At 42.7% G+C, this 17,992-nt stretch overlaps 1 protein-coding gene and 1 long non-coding RNA gene across 2 annotated transcripts; one reads left to right on the forward strand and one right to left on the reverse strand.

Annotated features, from left to right (window-relative positions):
* Positions 1 to 1,845: 1,845 nt before the first annotated feature.
* LOC120404756 lies at positions 1,846 to 16,850 on the reverse strand. Its single transcript, XR_005598153.1, has 4 exons — positions 16,768 to 16,850; positions 13,357 to 13,940; positions 4,234 to 4,304; positions 1,846 to 2,954 (listed from the first exon to the last, which is right to left on the reverse strand). It is a non-coding gene; the product is annotated as an uncharacterized LOC120404756 (long non-coding RNA).
* LOC120404755 (alpha-1-antitrypsin-like) lies at positions 3,208 to 14,107 on the forward strand. Its single transcript, XM_039537729.1, has 5 exons — positions 3,208 to 3,329; positions 5,305 to 5,985; positions 9,301 to 9,571; positions 11,899 to 12,046; positions 13,782 to 14,107. Exons 2-5 carry the CDS (start codon positions 5,322 to 5,324, stop codon positions 13,971 to 13,973), a joined length of 1,275 nt encoding a protein of 424 aa, XP_039393663.1. The 5' UTR covers positions 3,208 to 3,329; positions 5,305 to 5,321; the 3' UTR covers positions 13,974 to 14,107.
* Positions 16,851 to 17,992: the final 1,142 nt, after the last annotated feature.

A 17,992-nucleotide genomic window follows, 5' to 3' on the forward strand; every position in this document is an offset into this window, starting at 1 on the left:
AAAATGATTAAGGGTATGGCACATCTTTCATGTGAGGCGAGATTAAAAAGCTTGGGACTTTTCAGCTTGGAAAAGAAACGACTAAGGCGGGGATATGATACAGGGTTATAAAATCATGGATGGTGTTGAGAAAGTGAATGAGGAAGTGTTCTTGACTCCTTTATATAAGAGCCAGGGGTCACCCAATGAAATTAATGGCAGCAAGTTTAAAACAAACAAAAAGATGTATTTCTTCACAGTCAACCGGTGGAACTCTTTGCCAGCAGATATTGAGAAGGCCAAGACTATAACAGGGTTTATAAAGGAACTAGATAAATGCATGGAAGATAGATCCATCAATGGCTACTAGCCAAGATGGTCAGTGATGCAGCTCCATGCTTTGGGTGTCCCTAGCCTCTGACTGCCAGAAGCTGGGAGTGGACTTGCTTGAATGTATAGGAAGTAAGTTGTCATGGGAGACTTTGAATTCATATTATCTGTGTTATGGGATTATTTCAGTCACCTTGTAGCAGCTATAGACAACAGCACTTTTCTGTATACTGATTTTGGAAGCTTGTTTTAAATGCCAAAACCAAAATTAAGGCGATGCTCAAGCTCTCAGATATGACAATGATATGACTGAGAGCTATACAGATAGTTAAGCACTCAGAAATCACCAACATTGGAATTTACAGCCTCATCGGTACAGAGCCCGCACCCCCAGCTGGAACCCTCACCCCCTCCCGCACTCCAACCCCCTGTGCAGCCCGGTGAAAATGAGCAAGTGAGCGAGGGTGGGGAGAGCGAGCGACAGAGGGTGAGGGGGATGGAGTGAGCAGGGGTGGGGCCTCAGAGGAGGGGCAGGACAGGAGGCGGAGCAAGGATATTCAGTTTTGTGCAAGTATAAAGTTGGCAACCCTATGGATGACAGGGGATGGATCATTCAATGATTGCCAGTTTTGTGTATTCCCTCTGAAGCATCTGGCACTGGCCACTGTCAGAAGACAGGATAATGGGCTAGATGGTCTGACCCAGGACAGCCGTTCTTATGTCATAACATCTGGAGCAGGGAGCTGAGCCCACCCCTGCAGCACAACAACTGTTGCTGGGGGTGGGGGGTGTTGTATGGGAGGTTTGTTCTCCAGCCCATCCCCCCACCATCTCTCCTACGCACTGGGCCAGGAGTAGGGTTGCAGCGCTGGGGTGGTCAATGCCCCCTCTGCAGTTTAGTACAGTGCACCCCTTGGATCAGGAGGCTACAGGGCTGGAGTGGTTGTGGGGAGGGATTTGGGGACGGGGTGCCCCTGCCACCTCTCATTGATGCACCTGGGCAAGTTCAGCCTGAGCTGCTGCTCGCTGATCTAGCCTCCGACTGTAGTAGTTGGCTTACGTCCTTGCAGGCCCTTCACAAGGCCCTGCTGAGTGCTCACAAGAATGACACTGAGGCTGCAGCCGCCACGGCCATGGAAATAACATTAGAGGCTTGCCTCCTACCATTAAATTCAACAGACCCTGCCTGATGATTGTTGATCAGACCACCCACAACATTCTCCTCATGGAGAAAATTGTGAATACTGCTGAAAAACAAGAATATATTCATTGTTATACATGTTGCAGTGCTTCTACTAAGCGGTGTGTGAACTCCCATGATTTTGTGCATGCTCAGACCACTAGATACTAGTAATTATAACTGAACTGTAATTAACATGTCATCCCAAACAAATATTTCTTCCCCTGTCAAAAAACAAACTAGAGCAAGAAATCTGTTATTCCTGCCTCCAAAAAGCTTTGTTGGCTTAGACATTAGACTTGTGTAATGGAAAACTCAATTACCCAATCCCTAACAACCAAGGAAAAGGCCCGGTAAGAAAATGGTATTTGTCATACTGTGCACATTACCACAATAACCAGTCCTACTACCAGAGTCCTGGCTTGCACACGAAAATCCCTTCCACTTGCAACACAGAAATAAACACCGTGCACCCAATGTCCTGTAACTCACACTCTAATGCAGCTTTACCATGTGATTATTAACAATATTGTTTTTTCCACAGCGGGTATTTTTATCATCTATGTAAATGAGGAAAGGGTGAAGTTAGCATTAAGGAGGTGGGGTTATTAGGTTTATATACTTTTTTGGCACGCTTTCAGCAAATAATCTTGTGTATTCAGTATACAGGGCAGCATCTCACTCATACCCTTCTATCATACTCAAAGTTAGAGCTGGTTAAAAATGCCATTTCCTTAAAAGCCAAAATGTTTTGCAAAAATATATGGAGTTAGGCATTTCCATCGAGATGTCTCAGTTTCAGGATGAATTTCTAGTCACAGTACGATGAGAGCAGCACATCCCAACTTAGACCAGTGATTAGGATACTTGCCTGGAATATGGGCGAGCCATGTTTAAGTTCCTGTTCCAATCCATTTGTGGTAACTACCCTGGGCTGGTGGCTATTCTAGGGTGTTTGCTTTTTGTGAAATTTTTTTTTAAATATCTAATTTTTGTTCTGCATGAACAAAAACAAATGTAAAAAACTCTTTTTTTTTAAATGACACAAAATATTGTTTTCTAGCCAGCCCTACTCAGGGTACATTTCCTTATGCATTCTTGTATAGCTAAAACACTCTTGCAAGTTTTGTATTGTCCATAAGGTAAGCTGTGAGGATATGTAACTAACACATCTGAGAAGCACATGCAAAGAAATCAGCCCATGTGAAACCTCACCAGGTTGAGGGTGGTGTCTCTTCTCTGCATCCTCCTTTCAGCTGCAGACTTAGGTGAGAGAAGTGCAGGAAGTGGTATGTGGTCCTAGTGTAAGACTGGGGATTCACAGGAAAGTCTGGTTTCAGCCATGTAGGTCTCCAATCAGCCATACAGAAAAGTCCCTTGGTCCAGATTCCAGAATCCCTGAAAGAGTGGCTGATGCCTGTGCTGCCATTGGCTTCCCCACCACAGCTGTACACTCTGACCCCTGCTGGTTTAAACACAATAATGAGCTTTATGGCTTTTGTGCTTTGGAAGTACATCCTGGGGTACTTGCCTCCAACGTGTGTTTGCACAGGGGGGCTTACAGGCGCATAGAAACATCATAACCACAACTACCCTCTAGCTGGACTGCATGACCCTGGGCTTTAGTCTGCTCTACGTGCATAGATGGTGGGTCCATGAACCTAGATGTACAGAGAAACTAGCTTCATCAGCATTTTGTCTGACCTCATTGATAATTTTACTTTGATCTATGTAATATTTAACAAGAGGGCAAGGTGCTTAATGCTGTTCAGCAGTATAAATAATGGAGCAAGGAGCAGTGCAGATCAGATAGACACAGCTGGGTCCTTCTGAATATACTGTGAGTACTGTGTTCATTTTTCCTTAAAGACAATGAGTTCATGTTATAAGGATTTTAGTTTATAGGGTAATTTCATTCTCCTGTGGGTGATTCTGTAATGGCCATAGAGCACAATCTGCTCTGTAGCTTGGCCTGTCTTATGCAGTCACTCAGAGGAACAGTAGAAATTGATACCCTTGTGAGGCTGTGCTTTGACTAAAAGTCAAACACTATTTAATGGCAAATGTTGAAGAATAGTTCAATGCAGTCCCAAAAGTGTGGCTGTACTCTGAATAGTGACTGTAAAAAGACATTGTAGGGCTGCATGTTTAGCCAGGCACTGGGTCCAGATCAAATGTGCTCAGTTTACAAGGAATATTTTTTTCCTTGTCAACTGCTAGCCCTGTAAAATCATACAGGCTGGAGAGTCAGGCTGAAACTGGTCCCTGCTAGGGCTCTCTGTCATGCAAGCCAACCCAGAATGGGGAGGGAGGTTTGGGAAGGATCTTGCTGCACAGATAAAGCACGTTCTGAACCCCAAGAAGGGGCACAGCTGTGAGTTACTCTCCTTGTACATCTTGGAGTTCATCTTGGATAACTGATCAGGGTACTGAGGTTCAGGGGTGGGAAGGGGTAACTGCTTCAACCTCTGAACTGTGAGAGTGGCCAGGGAGTGACTCTGCCCCCTGTGGTGATTCCTCCACCATTATTTCCACAGAGCCCCCCAGTACTAGTTACCAGTTTGTGTGCTTGCATGGTAGATGTGGCCCTATAGACTAAGTCAGGTGGAGAGGCCTTTGCAACTACTGCCTGTGAATTTTAAGAACTGGGGCCTTTTTTCCCCCTTGAAAGAAACCTAGGAAGTTGTGGGCCTGTTTTCAAAAACATTTCAAAGAATCTGTGTGAGACTGCTGCGTATGCTCACAGTTACTGTGCTTTGGTTTGCAGATCAGGTGCTTGAGAAAAACATTGAGAATTCATGTCAGTTTTGCCTCCCTGTTTCAGTCAGAAAAAAAAGGGAATGAGAAAAAATAATCAAAACATTTTGTTTCAATGTTTTCTAAGCAAAACATTTAGATTTTTCAGTTTACAACAGCTTTGTTTCAAAATTTACTTTAATTTTATTATTCAAATATTTAAAATGCTCAAAATCAAACCAGAACATCTTGACCCGGAGCCATTTTTACAATTTTGACTTGCTGAAAATTAAAAAAAAAAAAAATTGGGTTTGAATTGCCAGTGAAGCAAAAAAAAAAAAAATCTGTTGTTTATGCAGATCCAGTTGCTGGGGTCACACATCTCCAATGTTCCTATGTTACACTGGTATGAGATAGTAGCCCAGCTGCTTCTCTCTAATCCATATCTGGGCCAAGGAGCTGTAACTGTTTGCTTAATATGTCACAAGTGGGGCTCAGGAGTAGGGGAAAATTGAGCCCAGTAGGTTTTTGATTGTTATAGAATCATTAGAAAAGGTTTTGATATAGCTGTGCTCTTATAGAAATACAAGCATAATTTGATATGCACCTTTTTACAAACCTATTAATACTAATAAACATGATGGTTCTTAAAGACAGGGGTGGGTGAACTGTTTCAGAGGAAATAAACTCTTCCAAACACGGTCCCTCTCTGTCCACTCTATTCAGATTCAGATAAAAAATCCTGTCTACCCCACACTTGTTCCCTTTCTCTGACTCCGAAGATGGACATAGCTAAATCACATCTGATTGTCTAATAAGTCCAATCCCCTTTCCTTTCCATAAGTCTTCAGTTTCTCGAAGGCTTACTGTCTTGAAGGGAGATGGGGAGAAATATCTGAGAATTGCAAGGAAACCAAGGGGAAGGAGTATCTCCAAATGTATCAGTAATAGCAGGGTAGGACAACAGGAAACACTAATATCTGGAAAATAATCACTAGGTCTAGTTTTACATGGAAAAAGAAGAACAATTTTCATTACACTGTTCCATAGATATAATGACTTTCATTCTTTCTTCATAGAGTTGTTCCAAAGGAAAATGAAGCCAACCCTCTATCTGTGTTTGTTACTTGCTGGACTTCTTGCTGTTGTCCATTGTGATCATGACCCTGACCACCACGATGACCATGATGATACAAAGCCCCAGGAACATCATCCCAGTGTTGAAGGAAATCCTAAAAGCAAAACACCGGCTTGTTCCAAAATAGCTCCCAGCAATGCTGACTTTGCATTTGCATTCTACAAGCAGGTTACATCAGATGCAGTTGAGAAGAATATTTTCTTCTCTCCTTTGAGCATCTCCACTGCTTTATCCATGGTGGCTCTAGGTGCTAAATCAACCACTCTGACTCAGATTCTGGAAGGACTCGCCTTTAACCTGACAGAGATTGAGGAGAAGGAGATACATGAAGGTTTTCGTGATCTCATTCACTGGCTAAACCGTCCTGACAGTGTGGTCCAGCTGAATCTGGGAAATGCCCTTTTTGTTGATGAGAAGCTGATATTGCTGCAGAAGTTTTTGGAAGACATCAAAAGCTTGTATGAAGCAGAAGTTTTTCATAGTAATTTCCAGAATTCTCCAGAGGCTGAGAAACAGATCAATGATTATATAGAGAAGAAAACCCATGGGAAAATTGCCAACTTGGTCCAGGGTCTTGATCCATTCACTCTAATGGTTCTTGTCAACTATGTTTACTTTAAAGGTGAGACATGTTATACCAATGGCTACTTATTGCCAGTATAAACTTTCAGTGTCTGAGTTGTAATCTAAAACAAAACACAAAAATCCCCAATCATTTTTAAATTTATTTAACAGGTAGTTAGGCCTATGAGATCAACTACATTGAAAATAATTATGTCTGGAAAACTTTTCCAGGAAGATTATATGAAAAAATGTCAAGACTTGGTGTCTGAAATTAGGCCCCTTACATCATAATTAGGCACCTAAATGTAAGTGGTGACATTATTAGACCTACCAGAATCTCTTTGAAGTCAGCAAAGAATCCTGTGGCACCTTATAGACTAACAGACGTTTTGCAGCATGAGCTTTCATGGGTGAATACCCACTTCTTTGGATGCAAGTAGTGGAAATTTCCAGGGGCAGGTATATATATGCAAGCAAGAAGCAAGCTAGAGATAACGAGGTTAGTTCAATCAGGGAGGATGAGGCCCTGTTCTAGCAGTAGAGGTGTGAAAACCAAGGGAGGAGAAACTGGTTCTGTAGTTGGCAAGCCATTCACAGTCTTTGTTTAATCCTGAGCTGATGGTGTCAAATTTGTGAAAGTGTGGGATCATTGTCAGGATGGGTTGTAGATCCCTGATGATGCGTTGGAGGGGTTTTAGCTGGGGACTGTATGTGATGGCCAGTGGAGTCCTGTTGGTTTCTTTCTTGGGTTTGTCTTGCAGTAGGAGGCTTCTGGGTACACATCTGGCTCTGTTGATCTGTTTCCTTATTTCCTCGTGCGGGTACTGTAGTTTTGAAAGTGCTTGGTGGAGATTTTGTAGGTGTTGGTCTCTGTCTGAGGGGTTAGAGCAGATGCGGTTGTACCTCAGTGCTTGGCTGTAGACAATGGATCTTGTGGTGTGCCCAGGATGGAAGCTGGAGGCATGAAGGTAGGCATAGCGGTAGGTTTTCAGTATGTAATGTAATATACGCCATCATATGCCAGCAATGTCCCCCTGTTATGTACATCGGCCAAACTGGACAGTCTCTAAGGAAAAGGATAAATGGACACAAATCAGATATTAGGAATGGCAATATACAAAAACCTGTAGGAGAACACTTCAACCTCCCTGGCCACACAATAGCAGATCTTAAGGTGGCCATCCTACAGCAAAAAAAACTTCAGGACCAGACTTCAAAGAGAAACAGCTGAGCTTCAGTTCATCTGCAAATTTGACACCATCAGCTCAGGATTAAACAAAGACTGTGAATGGCTTGCCAACTACAGAACCAGTTTCTCCTCCCTTGGTTTTCACACCTCAACTGCTAGAACAGGGCCTCATCCTCCCTTGTTATCTCTAGCTTGCTTCTTGCTTGCATATATATACCTGCCCCTGGAAATTTCCACTACTTGCATCCAAAGAAGTGGGTATTCACCCATGAAAGCTCATGCTGCAAAACGTCTGTTAGTCTATAAGGTGCCACAGGATTCTTTGCTGCTTTTACAGATCCAGACTAGCACGGCTACCCCTCTGATACTCTTTGAAGTCAGTGGGGGCTACAGTGCTCAGGATATCGAAGACCAGGTCACTTGTGACTGGCTTTATGTATTCATGTTTGAAAAATTTGTTCTGCCCTTCATTTCATGATTCAATATGAAATATGCAGCAAAATTAATGGCTAAGTCTCTGTGAATTGTTATCACATGCATATAGTCTCATTCTGGTAGGAGATGGTGGCTGTACATTTATTGGATTACAGTCACTTCCTGTGCTGTTATATAAGGAGAGAAAACAGCCCCTGTCCATTCTTTGCAAAGAGTAGGGACATTTTCTTTAAAATCTTGTAGTATCTGGAATCCAAATTGAATTTGTATTTGATAAACAACTTTACACAGCGATTTGTCAGATATGTTGAGCAAATGGTATACAGAGCACATGAAAAGGTGATTTTAAGGCCTGGAAATCAACCTGTTGAAATGGAATGGTATTCAGCTGAACAGTAACTACCTCCTAAATCTTGTTAAAGTTGTGTAAAAAAACTGGTATTTTAGTTAATCCTATCAAGGGTGGGGTGATTCTGTTCTCAATGTAGCAATGATTGAGTCATGATAATGATTTAAAAGTAAATTAGAAAACAGTGCAACCATTATCATCTATGCAAGACTAGACTTGACTGGGTATCTTAGGCACTGCCCTGACCATAGAATATTAGTGTTGGAAGGGACCTCAGCAGGTCACCTAGTCCAACCCCCTGCTCAAACCAGGACTAATCCCCAGACAGATTTTTGCCCCAGATCCCTAAATGGCCCCCTCAAGAAGTCAACTCACAACCCTGGGTTTATCAAGCTAATGCACAAACCGTTGACCTATCCCTCCCCCGATAACATATAGCAGAGAGAAAGAATGGTGCTATGGCTAAAACATGCGTTCTGATTCCACCTCTGTCACAGACTCGCTGTGCAACCTTGGGCATGTCACATAAGCTCACTGTACCTTGGCTTCTCCATCTGTACTGTGGCGATAGTAATGCCTCCTTCGCAGGGGTATTCTGAAGCTTAGCTCCTTAATATTTTTATAGCTCTTTCAGAGCCTTTGAGCTATATAAATGCAAAAAAATTTCTATTTAATTTGTGAGATTTAGTGCAAAACTACTTGTTCTAGAAACCACTAGAGAGAAATCATGTTAACAGCTGCTCTATTTATGGAGACACTTGTGCGACCAAAAGAAAAATATTTTCTCTTTTTCTCTTCAAGAACCTAAATAATGATGCATTGCAGCACCTAAATTCCCCTTGTGAATCTAGCTCTAAAAGTTTAAAACTCATGGAAAAAAAATTAATTAATTCCCTGTAAATTGTCAGAAAGCAGCCTCATGTGGAACTGCCTCAAAAATACAGCTTAAAAGAAAAAAAATGGGATAACTTAATTTGAGTTCATGGTTTTCATCAGGACTTTTAACAGCTCATACAAAGTCTCAACACATTAGAGATTCCCAGGGCCGACCGGGGGAGAGTGGGGGAAGCCGGTACAAATTACCGGGGCCTGGCGGTCCGGAAGAGGGCCCAGGGTCTGGCTTCCCTAGCTTTGTCGGCCCTGTTTAGCTGGCCCGCCCTTGCTGGGGGGGCCCAACATTTTTTTTTCACCGGGGCCCAAACCCACTCTCGGCGGCCTTGGAGATGCCCATTATACTATTGAAAGAGTCTTACTAACATGATGGGAAACAAAAAATCCCCTGAGGAAAATTGGCTTTGAGCTCCCTTGAATCTATAAATATAGGTTTATTATACTTGATTTAGTGTGGTTTATACTAATAAATCCTCTTTCACACTATAGTCAATTGCATTCCTTCACAGCCTACTGGGAAAATCCTTTCAGTGATTTGCGCACCCATGAAGCAGACTTTTTTGTGGATGGGAAAACATCAGTTAAAGTAAATATGATGACGAGAGATGGAGATTATAACACTCACTATGATAAGGAGTTGTCTTGTCAGCTGGTGGAAATACCTTACAATGGAAATGCTACAGCATTATTTATCCTGCCTGATGAAGGAAAAATGAAGCAAGTGGAGGATGCTCTGTTGAAAGAAACTGTAGCTAAATGGGTAAAATCACTTAAACACAGGTAACTCTTATTTTCTGCTTTGATGTTTTACTGTAAATATAGAATAGAATCCAAATTGTAGACAAAATTAAACTAGGTGCCACAGTTCCTTGGGTACCACTATATTGACTCATTGGAGGTTTCAGTGATCCAATGGCCATAAAGAACTAAACAAAAATAAAGCTGTGATGCTTTTGACTTTCGACAAGTAGGCACTGCAGTAGGAATCAGGATGGTCTTATGGTTAAGGGACAGGACTGAGAGTCAGGAGATCTAGGGGCTATTCCCATTTCTGCCAGAGATTTTCTACTTATTCTTGAGCCCTTACCTTCACACTGCCACAATTACGCCATCCTTAAAAAGGTGGATGATGACATTTACCTGCCATTGTAAGACTTAAAGTGTTTTACAAACATCAGTGAGTTGACACCTTGGATGGGACTCATGCTTTTGTATCAAATGACAAGATAAAAACCAGGGTAGGCCTAATTCTGATCTCACACCAATTTTACACTGGTGTCACTCCCCTGACTTCAGTGAGTTATTCCTGATTCTCACTGATGTAAGTGAGAGCTGAATCAGGCCCAGGGAATGTTGACATAACATCTGCCTAGAGTTCAGCAGACTATTCCACACAAAACCTTGATCTGGAAAAATGTAAGTTAATGCAGCAGGAAAAAATAATCCAAGATACAGACGTTCAAAGGGAGGGAGGTAGCTGGAAATCAGTATTGCTGAAAACAATGTAGGTGAGAGCAGAAAGAAATGAGGAATGAATTTGCAATGTGAGGTGACAGCAGAAGTAAATTGATGTAATATTGGACTGCATATGCAGAGATTCCAGGTGCTACAGAGCATTGCTGAGATTGCACGTACAGCGAAACATAATTCAGTCCTCGGCACCTTAATACCAGTAATATGTCAATGAGTCTTGGGAAATCAGAGAAGTCAGAAAAAATAAACAGGGATTGGAGAGATGAATTTTAAGAAGAAATGTATAAATGTGCACAATGTAGCCAACTGATGACTAAGGCTGATAGAACTTCTGGATGATTCCATTGTAAATACCCATGGGAATTTATTGGACCAGATACAAATTCTACTTGTTCACCATTTATCATGATGCTGATGGTGACATTTTACTTGCATGCCCCAAATTTAATTGCTCTAGGCAAGCAGAGAAATAGCATTTAGTAAACCTGGCATGCAATTATTTGGAGGGTGTAAACATCAAGCAGAGACAGGAATTGCTTAGTGATACAGGATCTGGTCCTGCATTATTAAAATCAATGGGATTCCTGCCATTGATTCAGTGCCTGCAGCAGCAAGTAGGCCATAATTAGGAGTGGTAAGCAAAGGAAAATAGTTAGGAGTGAAATCAAGCAAAAGGAAAATGTAATCCAAATATCATAAAACATTACTTAATGTGGACAGGTCTCCCTAAGGACATGACAGAATTAAAAAAAAAATTAGAACTGGACAGGATAAAGAACTCAAATGCATATTGTTAGGCAGAAACCTGCATTGTCAGGAAGCAGGGCAGGGGGAATAGACAAGATGGCCAAAATGGGTGTTTTCCATCTCCCTTCTTTGATTCATTGCCATGAACGGTAATAGTCTGTTGAATAAAGATATTGACGCAGTCTTATGGAACCAAAAGGATGTTTTGGAAAGGATGGAGAAGTTTCTCATGTGTTCCTCACTGTCCAGAAGAATGAACGGAGGGATTATGAGAAGGCTCATCTCTTCAAGAGATACACGATCCTCATATACTATTCCAAAGATGGAAAACCAGAGACTAGTATCAGTCTGTGTAACAGGTCTAGAGGCTGAGCAGATAGGAAGGGGACAGGTGTTTAGAACATTCCTCCTTTCCCCCATTGGGTTGTAGAATAGCTGCAGAGCTGCTCCATAAAAACACCTTTCAAATGCAAGCTCAGTAAACTCTTGGGTGCCCCTGCCCCCAAGGGTGAGAAATAGGAGAATCCATGCTGTGGCAAATCCCTTCATCCCAGATGCTGCACCTCAGGAGGAACACAATCCTCTGTGTACTGCTGTAAAGGGAATTTGCACTGAACGGGGTTACTTACTATATAGAGGCATCACATCCCTACATGGCCCTCCCAATTCAGCCTCACACTTCACAGAAAAACGGTGCCAGTTGTGTTGACAAGGGTTTCTCTACAGCCAGAGAGCTGGGGACTGGATTTGCTCCCAAAAGAATGCAAAAAATCCAAGTGGACTTCTTGGTATTCCCAAGAACTATTTCAGGCATCACTATCTAGCAGGTACTCCACAGTGTTATCTGAATGCCATATTTTATCATCATCTTGTATTGCCTTCAACAGAAGAATAGAACTGTACATTCCAAAATTTTCTATTTTGGGCTCCTATGATGTCAAAGAGATATTGAAGAGATTGGGTGTGATCGATGTATTCGAGGACCATGCCGATCTATCTGGAATCACTGAGAATCCCAATCTGAAGATTTCAAAAGTAAGTTTGTAAACAGAGGTGGCACTAAATGGATTTGTCTGCACCTAATCACCCTCACCCTGGGCAGAGTCTAAGCTATGTTCAGTACAGCTTGGCATACGGTCATCATCATGCTATCTTTAAACACCCATAACTATGGGGCTGGTAGATAGGTCATAAATATGGATACAATTTTGTCACAGTAAAATTATGCATAATTCACAGCACAGACATAGAAAAAAAAAGATAATTTTGCCCTATGGTCACAGCAACAGTGTGGACCCTGCTGATGCACAATAACAGTTTGTTAGTTCACTTTCATCTAATCCTCTTTGAAATGAGACTAGGTCAAAGCAAACTAACAAACCGTTAACCCAAAGCAGTTGATCAAAGTGAATTAACTAACTGTTTGTGTGGACTTTGCTGCTGGACATTGACAATTGGCTAAATTTACTTTGATCAGCAACTGTAACATTAACAGTTCATTAGGTCACTTTTAGCTATCCCCATTTCAAAGAGGACTAGATCAAACTGAACTAATAAACTGCAATGCTTGGCAGCAGAGTCCATATAAATGTTAAAATTCAAGGGACCATGAAAGGTTATCACTGTCCTGAAAAATTTGAAATAAATGGCAAAACTCAGAGGTTCCTTGACAATGGTGACATAATCACATCCTTAGTCATAAACTAGAGTAGCCTGATGGTTGTTTAAATTAAGACTGTCTATTGAGAGGCCCCCAAGGGCCCTTCCAATGTCAAGGGATCACTGGGCATAGAGGAACCTTAGCCATGCCTCCTATCCCCTAGACTTGCACCTTATGACACAGGCTGGGAAGACCATCCTGAGATTCCTCTCTGCAAGTGGAATCATCCATCATCTGGTTATGACTGTTCAGAGTTGCATAGGATTTGGCTCATTGTTTTAAAATGTGTATATTTTATAACTCTAAATGACTTAATCCTGCTCCCAGAGGTCACTGGCAAGACTCCCAGTGCCATCAATGTAGGCAGGAGTGCACTGGAGAAAAGCTGTCTTTCCTAGAAAGAAGCAATAACTTCATCACAGATAATGTTCGCTCGTTACATCTAACACCGTGGTAAATTTTTAATATTTCCAAACACTACAAAGACACATGAGTGCACACAGAAAAAAGAGTTAAACCATTGCTGACAACTAAAATAGAATAACCCATAATAATCTTCAATTTAAACTAACATTGGTAAAGAATATACTTTAGGCCACATTAGACACAATACAGAGAGTTCCAAATACAGAACTTTTTACAAAGAAATCAGTCAATATTTGGACTTAGAAATGTGAATTGATACCTGGAGCTCAGCTAGCTGGTTCCTTTCCCTCTGATGTCATCATTCCTCTTGAAGCTGATCCAGTTTTCTGTTGTAAACTAATTCTTCACTAGACATTTATTTCAGATTCTGAAACTATTCTTCTGTGGTGAGGAGTAGTGAATAGGAGAATCCCTTTGTGGTGATTTGAATCTTCCAGCTCAGTCTTTTAATATTAATGCGCCTAACCCTGCAATACTTACTTACACAGACAAAGCTCCTAACGAACTCATTGGGAATGCTGTTTGTATTTCTTCCATTGTGCTCCATCAGTCCTGCTCTTATTGGGCTCATGTCTTACCAGCTGATTTTCCAAAGAGCTCTGGTTTAAAAGTGAGCATGTTCAGTTTCAGCCACTGCCCACCGTTCTGTATTTAGACTGTAACGTTTACTTCATTTCCTTGCAGGCTGTTCACAAGGCTCTGCTGAATGTTCATGAGAACGGCACTGAAGCAGTAGCAGTCACTGTCGTAGAAATGGTTCCTACATCTCTTCCTCCAGTCATTCAATTCAACAGGCCCTTTCTGATAATGATTTTGGATCGAAGCACCGACAGCTTGCTCTTCCTAGGGAAAATTGTAAACCCTACTGAAAAATAATCCATCACTTCTGTACCTGTCATACCCCTTGTACTTAGTGCTGGTAAATTCTGATGTGCTCATGTACACCAGCTGGTACTCGTTACTTTATAAAAATTGTGATTAACATATATTCCCAAACAAATAAAGCAAGAGTGCAATAACTCCTTGCCTACAAACTGCCTGATATATTGTCATCCACTAGGAAGTGATCTGTGCAAAAAGTTACACTGTTGCCAACCCCAATGTCTTCATTGGTTTAGAATTAAGTATTTTTTTAAAGTGCTAAGCCCACCTGCATCCTGGAAAAACAAGGTAAACATCCAATTGAGGGAACCATATTTTAATACTTTACACAAATTAATTCCATAGTCCACCTGTGGTTTGACTCTAAGCAGGAGAGCTAAGAACTTAATTCATTCTGACCAGGTATACTCTGGCAAGCAATGATTCTGAAAAGGACTTTGGGGGTCATGGATAACCAAGTGAATATGAGCTCCCATTGTGACTAAAATGGCTAATGTGATCTCTGGGTGTGTTAGGAGGGGAGCAGGAGCGGAAAGGTTATATGATCTCTGAATATGTCATCGGTGAGATCACTTCTGGAACTGTGTCCTGTTTTGGTGTCCACACTTAAGAAAAGATACTGAAAAATGGAAGAGGGCTCAGAAAAAGAGATTCAAGAATGATTTGAGGTCTGGAAAACATGTTTTATGATATGAAACTTCAGCCTCCAATGTCCATCCACAATCCCTGTTATATTTGGAGAGGGCAAAAGAAGGGGGAGACTGGTAGCTTGAAGCAGTGACAGAAGTCCAGCCACCAACTCAGCTCCTCTAGCAGCTGCCTCAACCTTTAAATCTTTTGAGGCTGATGAATCATAGCTTGTTCTTCAGACTGGGACTTGCAGGCTGATGGCCAGAAGCTCAGCATATGGGCTGGAGCTAATAGGGTTACGAGAAGCTGGAGGTACATTTCTGGGGAATAGCAATAACGGGGTCATGAATATTTGGGACAGAGATGGCCATGGCACTTTCTCCCCACATAGGTGTTCATCCCCCAGATATCCTCCCCTCTGGCTTTCTTACTCTCAATGATTTCTTCCTTCCCTTCTTAGAAGTGCCCCATGGAGGCACTCATATTTAGCATGCCACAATACTATCACCTGTTCTGAGCTAAGACAGGAGCTCCAAGCTGGCTACCCTCTATTCCATCCACACACCCACTTCTCTGCTGCCCAACTCCACCTCTCTCACTGGTTCCCTACACCTTCTCTGTTACTCAGTACAGCTCCCTGGCTTTGATAGCTCTATGCTGACATAGTGAAACAGTGTCTAGCTCTGGAGGATGGAAGTAGTCTCAGTAAATTATATTTCCACTGGCTTTCCATTCCTGAAAAGTAAACTGTTGTTCAGACTCAGTTGCACTTAATTATCAGTTACAATATGTCTATGGAGGTCACAAATGCTTGGCAAAGACACAGCTAATCATTATATGTGTTCATATACAGCTCAACATAGATCTGTGACTATATATGATATATCAGTGGTTCTCAAACTTTTGTACTGCTGACCCCTTTCACATAGCAAGCCTCTGAATGCAACCCCCCTTATAAATTAAAAACACTTGCTTATATATTTAACACTATTACAAATGCTGGAGGTAAAGCGGGGTTGGGGTGAAGGCTGACAGCTCGCGACTCCCCCAGGTAATAACCTCATGACCCCCTGAGGGGTCCTGACCCCCAGTTTGAGAAGCCCTATGATATATGGATCACACAGTTTTAGCATATCAGAACTCTGGCACCAGAATAAAGACCTTTTCTTGCATTGCTAAAACATGCTGGCAAGATTTCTGTTGTCCATTAGGTACTTTATGTAAAGTAACATAGACCCAAGTTTAACCGCAACTTTAAAAAAAAAAGCATAAGTACTTTACTACATGTCCCAGACAGACTCTTGCATATTTTGGTGCAGCAGCAGTTGGAATACAGTGGCTATATCCCATCCTCTTGATTGCAAGATTTTGCAGTTTAAAAATAATAGTAACTTCCACACTGGTGTGCAGTGCAAATTATCCCACCTATCTTCCCAGCCATACTTGACTAGTGCAGGCATGCACACACTTACAGAACAGACACTAGGAGCTTACCCTTAGGCTATACAGTTGGTGTGTCCTAATAAGCACACTTTTGAAATCTCTATGAAAATATACACAGAGCTCACTCCTATAGAAGGGGGTTAATATCTTATTGTGGGAAAAGAAAGAAGTAAAAATACTGAAAACAAAATAGAAAAGTTTAGCTCTTCAAACAATAAGAAGTGGAGGGCTGGAAAGCTCGCCTTACCACAAGAGACTAAAGAAGCTCAATCTATTTAGCTTAGCAAAGAGAAAGTTATGTGATGACTTGATCATAAGTACTTACATGGAAAGATGATTTCTGACAGTAGAGGGCTATTTAATCTAGTGCACAAGGTATAATTAGTTCTAATGACTTGAAACTGAAGCTAGGCAACTTCAGATTAAAACTAAATGTGACAGAGCTTCCTCTCCGCTTTGGTGGGTCCCACACTTCCTTTTAGAGGCGGGCTGGGCTACTCCTCTTTTCCCTCAGGATTTTCCCCACGCCCCTGGGTGGAAGGGGGAGTGGTAGGGAAGCCTCTCAGTCTCTGATAGCCCCTCTGGGCCTGGTGGCAATAGACTAGACACCTGGTTGTCTCTCCCCTCTGGCAGGGTCTCTTCCCTCACACCTCTGGGGCCTGGAAGGGCCGTCCATACTGTTGGACAGGGATTCTCCCACCTTTTGCCTCTGTACCTGTGTAGCTTCTCTCCAAATGCTTGTCAGTATCTGCACTGCTCAGATCTCCAGTAGCTCATCTTCCTCCCTAAGCTCCTATTGCTTGGGCTTCTCTGGCTGGAGGGGAGGCTTTTAACAGGGTCTGGAAAACCCTTGATTGGCCCCAGGTGTCCTAATTAACCTAGAGTAACCCCTGTTCAGCTACCAAGGGAAAAGGGACCTGCTTATCCTGGGGCTAATATATCTGCCTTCAGCACTCTCCTGTAGCCGTCTGGCCTGACCCCATCACATATCCCTCCCCCGCTCAACACCATGAGGTTGGGCAACTTGGGTCATCAGACAATGTACCCGTGACAAGCCATTTGCATTGCTGTGGCGGCTTCCAGCCCTGTGTGGAATGCTGAAGTGGAACAGTTGGAGAGACAAGAACCACCTGGTGACCATTGCATTCTTCTCTTTGTTCCATTGCATCCATTGGAGGGGGGCATGGTTGGTCACGAGCACAAATCGCCAGCCTAGCAGGTAATATCATAGAGTTTCCACGGCCCACTTGATGGCGAAGCACTCCTTCTCTACTACTGCATATTTCTGTTCCCTCGGAAGGAGTTTTCTGCTAAGATAAAGGATTGGATGTTTGTCCTCTCTGACCATCTGTGACAGGACAGCCCCCAACACCACTTTGGATGCATCCATCTCTAAAATGAATTCTTAATTAAAGTCTGGGGCTATGAGCACAGGGTTACTGCAGAGGGCTGTCCGCAGGTCTGTGAATGCCCCCTCCACTGCGTCAGTCCATCTCACCATGTCAGGTCCCCAGGCCTTTACCAGGTCTGTCAGGGGACTTGCCCTGGTGGCGAAGTGGGGGATAAATCACCGGCAGTACCCAGCTACACCTAGGAACACTCAGACTTGTTTTTTCAGGTTTGGCCAAGGCCAATTTTGGATAGCCTCCAGCTTATTTACTTGGGGCTTTACTACGCCTCTTCCTACGATGTATCCAAGGTAGTTGGCTTCTGCTAGCCCTATGGCACACTTGGCCAGATTGGCTGTGAGGCCGGCCTGCCTTAGGGTGTTCAGCACTGCTTCCACCTTTCCCAGGTGGGTCTCCCAGTCTGGGGTATGGATGATCACATTGTCCAGGTATGGGGTGGCGTAACTGGCATGGGCGCACAACAGCTTGTCCATGAGGCGCTGGAAGGTGGCTGGGGACCCATGCAGCCCAAAGGGGAAAACAGTGTACAGA

The sequence above is a fragment of the Mauremys reevesii genome, linkage group 4 (genome assembly GCF_016161935.1).
Source record: "Mauremys reevesii isolate NIE-2019 linkage group 4, ASM1616193v1, whole genome shotgun sequence".
In the NCBI taxonomy this organism is placed as follows: Eukaryota; Metazoa; Chordata; order Testudines; family Geoemydidae; genus Mauremys; species Mauremys reevesii.

Excerpts from the sequence above, each read along its gene's own strand:
- LOC120404755 (XM_039537729.1), top strand. The coding sequence starts at position 5,322 with ATGAAGCCAACCCTCTATCTGTGTTTGTTACTTGCTGGACTTCTTGCT. Across the intron at positions 9,572-11,898 it reads GTAAAATCACTTAAACACAG|AAGAATAGAACTGTACATTC; the intron begins GTAACTCTTATT and ends TGCCTTCAACAG. Across the intron at positions 12,047-13,781 it reads CCAATCTGAAGATTTCAAAA|GCTGTTCACAAGGCTCTGCT; the intron begins GTAAGTTTGTAA and ends ATTTCCTTGCAG.